Source organism: Arachis ipaensis, chromosome B07 (assembly GCF_000816755.2).
Source record: "Arachis ipaensis cultivar K30076 chromosome B07, Araip1.1, whole genome shotgun sequence".
NCBI classification, from domain to species: domain Eukaryota; kingdom Viridiplantae; phylum Streptophyta; class Magnoliopsida; order Fabales; family Fabaceae; genus Arachis; species Arachis ipaensis.
The window spans coordinates 115494261-115499337 of NC_029791.2; the positions used below are offsets into that span (position 1 = coordinate 115494261).

The 5077-nt window shown below is 24.1% G+C and overlaps 1 protein-coding gene across 2 annotated transcripts; it reads left to right on the forward strand.

The window, feature by feature from the left end:
• On the forward strand, window positions 3784-4670 carry LOC110264371. Of its 2 annotated transcripts, none has more exons than XM_021106312.1 (2): window positions 3784-3824; window positions 4134-4670. In XM_021106312.1, exons 1-2 carry the CDS (start codon window positions 3801-3803, stop codon window positions 4635-4637), a joined length of 528 nt encoding a protein of 175 aa, XP_020961971.1. In that variant the 5' UTR covers window positions 3784-3800; the 3' UTR covers window positions 4638-4670. The 2 variants fall into 2 exon arrangements, 1 of the variants encoding a protein (XP_020961971.1); XR_002350460.1 differs by lacking the exon at window positions 3784-3824 and adding an exon at window positions 3849-4026.

Consider the following 5077-nt stretch of genomic DNA (forward strand, 5'->3'; position numbering starts at 1 on the left):
ACTCCTATATTTTTTTTTTGAATTATAGTCCAAGTTGAGATGTCGAATATTGATAAAAACTACCCAAATGATACATGAAAACAAAAAAATAAAATAAAATAAGCACTATAATTGGACAAATAAAAGACACTACATCTACATATATACCATGCACAAATGACAAGGATGAATTGAAGTTCTCATACAACTTGTAATGGACAAGTGGATACACTTTGAGAATTTCTTTTGAAAAAAAAAAAGGGTCAAACAATGAATTAACACGGTAACATACATCATCATATTTTAATTTTGGGTTAAAAATTAATATTTAGAAAAATTTCAAAAACCATACGTGCTAACTAACTTGACCTAGTATGGATTATAAAACGTTTTGATTTCAAGTTGACCCTTCCCTTTTTGCGGTTTTTGAGAATGACCTTTCTCTTTTATTGTCTCTACCCTTTTCTTTTTTTGGTAAGGTAAGAATAAGAATATGGCTTTTCAAGCTTCACATAAAATTAAAGTGTGTTGGGTTTGTAATCTATATGCAAATTTAAAGATCCCATAATAGAACAAGAGTGCTAAGCCAAGGAGGCATGGACCAATGCAAATAATTATGGATTATAAGAAACACGAAAAATTAAAATAAAATAAGTTTCTTCGAGGGAAAGCACTCGAAAAATGGTCCTAACTATATCTAATTTCTTGACACATACACTGACATATTGAGCCATGTGAAACAAAGCTTTAGACCAATGTCCAAGAACACAAACAAATAACCACGGTAGCCTATACCTTCAACTTGTTCATCCTTCGTTATACTTTAATAATAATCACAAACAAATATGTTTATGCTTAATTTTACTACTGCAATGATAGTGTAAAATTTAAAGATTTAAGTAGTGACACTACTAGAAATAAGGTTTTTTCGGACGAAAATTTCAAACGAATTTTAATGAAACCTCATCCGGAGTTAAAAAAATCTTATTTTTATGTTTGTTGCAAGGACATCTAAGTACACCACCTTCGAGTACAAATTGAGGTTGTTTTTTAACTGTATCAATAAAATGTCGAACACCATTGACAAATTCCTGTCGTAATCCTCCTCGGTTTGGTAAATTTCTATTGTACATCCACTTTCGTTGTTCTGGAATTTCCATATCTACATATAAAGTATATTAAAAATTAGATTACTTAAATAATATTTTTATGAGATAATCAACTATGAGTATAATTAATTTCATGTTACAAAATTATAATATTATATTTTGATAAATATACATCAGTGAACATAAAAAAATTCTAAAAAAACTATCTATACTATGAATAAGAAAAATTAATTAAAAATTGATAAAAAAATCAAAACTTAACAAAGAATATTGACAATGATATTATCAAAACTAATTTATAATGTAGTGTTTCGATCCAGCAAATAAATTGATTTTTAACATATAAAAAAATTAATTTTAGCCTCTCTTCAGTCTTTTTCTTCTAACCGTAAAGTAGTGCATAAACCAAGTACTAAAAAAAAGTTGTATTTTTTTAAAACTTAATTATATTTATTTATTTTTCATAAATTTGATATAATTAAAAATGTGACAAAAAATTTATACTAAAATTAGAATAAAAATAAGCTTGCAAAATATATTATCTATTAAAAGACTAATATTTTTCAAATTAAACAGTAGAAATGATAAATTTTGGTATCCCAATAAAATAATTTATACATATAATCTCTCAATTACATTCTCTTTTTATAATCATTTACAAAATAAATATGAAAAATAGTTATTAAATATTTTCAATAAAATAATGACATATATAAAATATACGTATAGAATTATTGCTATTAACAATGTGCAAATGTTATTTTTTGGAAAAAAATCACATAGTAAAAAGAAAAAATATAAAGATATAAACAATGTTTTCTTTTTTTTTTTCTCAGTAAAATGTTATCTCAATAATATTCTTAATATTATATTAAATGAAATATAAATAGTTTTTTACGGTGACAAGAAGGCATAATATATACAATTATAGCCTTCACTAAATGAGCTTGAAAGAGCCGTTAAATGTTTAAGTGTGTGTTTGAATTGTAATTTGTCAAACTGGAATTTGAATAAAATCAATTTTGAATAAAAATAAGTTTGTGTCAACATAATTTATAGTTGAAAACTTGCTAGTTTCTACACTTAGGATGTGTTTGTGAAACACATTTAGGTTGTTGTTAGTTATTATTGATTTTTTCATAATTTTTTTTAAATAAATACTGAGAATATTAAAACAATTATTCTAATTTTTGTACATTGTTTACTATTTTAATTTTTTATAATATGTATTATTGTTCCTATTAAAAATGATAAATTAAAATTAAAATTAATTATAAATAATAATAAAAATATAACTTGTAAAAAATTAGAACCTAAAATAATAAAAAAAATATGATTATTAAGAGTATTAAAAAAGAATACTAAAATATGTTATTTTATATATTATTTTTAATTTAATAAATAAATATTAATTTTTATTATAATAATAAAAAATTATAATATACTAAAAAAGAGTACTATAAAAAAATATTATATAAAAAATACTAAAAAAATATAAAAAAATTAAATATACTTAAAAAAATAATATTATAATTTAATATTATATTTTTTTAGTAATTAATTAATTATTTATCTAGAAGTGATTTTAACTAATATTATCCAAACAATATTTATTTTATCAAAATCAATTTTAGTAAAAATTGCCACACATAAATTATGTTGGCACAAACTCACTTCTACCCAAAATCAATTCTACAAAATCAATTCCATTCAAACTCCAGTTTGCTCAACGTAAATCCAAACACACACTTAGGATATGTTTAGCAAGCACGTTGAAAGAGGAAAAGCACATTACAACTTCTTGAAAGAGGAAAAGCACATTACAACTTTTTAATAGTAAAAAATCATAGTAATGAACATTAAATCACATAATGATAGTTATTAAAAAAATTTACCTCTATATAATTTTTTTCAAGAGAACTCTTTAGCACATTAATATAAAATTATATAAATAATGTAAAAAAATTGGAGAAAAAATTACTTATCTAAAAATCTTTGGTACGGATTGTGAAATGAATTGGAAATTTGTGAGCTAAAACAGTTGTTAGATTGGATATGTACCTAGCAAGGATATTCCAGTGCTCAAATTAAGATGGATTTATAAAGTATATGTGTGTGAAATAAAGAATGTAACTAAAGAATCTCTGACTTATATAATTCGAGGCAGTTATCTCATCTTATCTATCTTATCTTTTTTTTGGTGACTATCTATCTTATCTAGTAATATAAAAAAAAACAAAAATTTCAAATATTAATTTTATTAAATATTTATCTTTTCAGATTATTATATAACAAAAATTTAAGAACATAATTTAATTTAAATATTTTAAAATTATTATTAGATATATTTTTTTTAAAATATCTATCTTTTAGATATCAATATTCTATTCTATAACTTATTGAATATATTTTTGTTGTAATTTTATCTTTTTTAATTTGATATTAAAAATTAGATATAATTTTAATTTTAAAAAATTTGTTATACATAGTTATTTCAATGCCACTTATTAAATTTCACTTTGCGCCAAAATTTGTTTTTTTTTTTATCAAAACCGCCTTCTTTTAGTTTCAGGGGATTAGTTTTTGAGTGCCTTCTCCCAGTCCCTCGTATTATAGCTACTTAGGTTACCTTGTCAAAAACCAAACCTTGTTTCAGAACTTTCTTTTGGTTTAAATGCTGGAAGTTCTATGCATACTGGTGGTTCCATATCTATGGGTGAACATGCACGCAGAATGGTAAGATAAAAATAGTTTATTTATAGTCTTGTTCTTATTATTTTTGCAATGTTTTCTTATTCTTTTTTCTTTCTTATCGATTAAAATTGTTATATTATAGGAGAAAGCTACGGGAGTAAAACCTTCTCTGGAGGAGGTTTATACTAAATGCCACACCAAAAAAGACAAAAGTTGGATTGATGAAAGATCTGAGAAAGTCATTGTATGTGATGCTAGTTTGTTCTTCTTTTTGTTTTTTTCAATTGCTAATTTTCACTATATTTTGTTCATGGCATATTTAGTTGCAATTAACATGAATTGATTTTGTAGGGTGAATTCAAAAAGCGAAAGACAGAACTTTCTCAAGTAGCTTTATCCTTGGATAATGAGGGAGATATTGAGGCAACTAAGGAAGGCCTAGATATACCAGATGATTATACTGTTTGGAACGAAGTTGTGACAAAGGGAAAAAAGAAAGCTGCATTTGGTTTAGGTTCTTTTGGTTTAGATCTCTCTTCAAAGTTGGATTCCAGAAATTGTTCAAAGACATCCAAAGACAATCTAAATATTGAGCAAGAACTTCACATGTGGAAAGAAAAGGCAAAGGAGCAGGAAATTATCAATGAAGAGCAAAAGGTTAAGTTGAAAGATGCTGAGCACAAGTTAAAAGATCAAGGACGTCAACTAAAAGTTCAACAAAAAAGAATTGGTTCTACTGAAAAGACAATTCATGCTTTGTATAAAAAGTTGAATCTGCCACTTCCTTCAACCTTGTCTGATCCTACGGAAGATGAGCTTGGGACAGGCTCTAGTGATGATAACATGAGTGATTGATATTTAGAGTATATATTTTTTCTGATTTAGATTAAGAAATTTTTAGGTGATTTAGTTAGTACATTTTATTTCACTCATGATATATGACCTTTTTAAAGGCTTTCTTTGTTTTAGTTTAAGTATTTTTTTTTCTTATTTTAGTTTTATTACATTTATGGACAAAAGTATTTTAATAATAAATATTTTTTTAACACTTTTATGGTAATTAATTTTTTATTATTTTATTATGTGTTTAGAATTTGGATGATGTAATATGAAAAAAATGATTATGAAGGTCTTAATATAAAAATAATTTAATTATAAAATTAAAAAAATATAAAAATTTAATTAAAAATTTAATAAAATTACAAATAAACCTAGTCTTAATTTTGAAGAAAGGTGTCAATCATTACATACAAAGTTGCATTGCCAACATCAAATAGTGAAGAATGTGGGGGTGT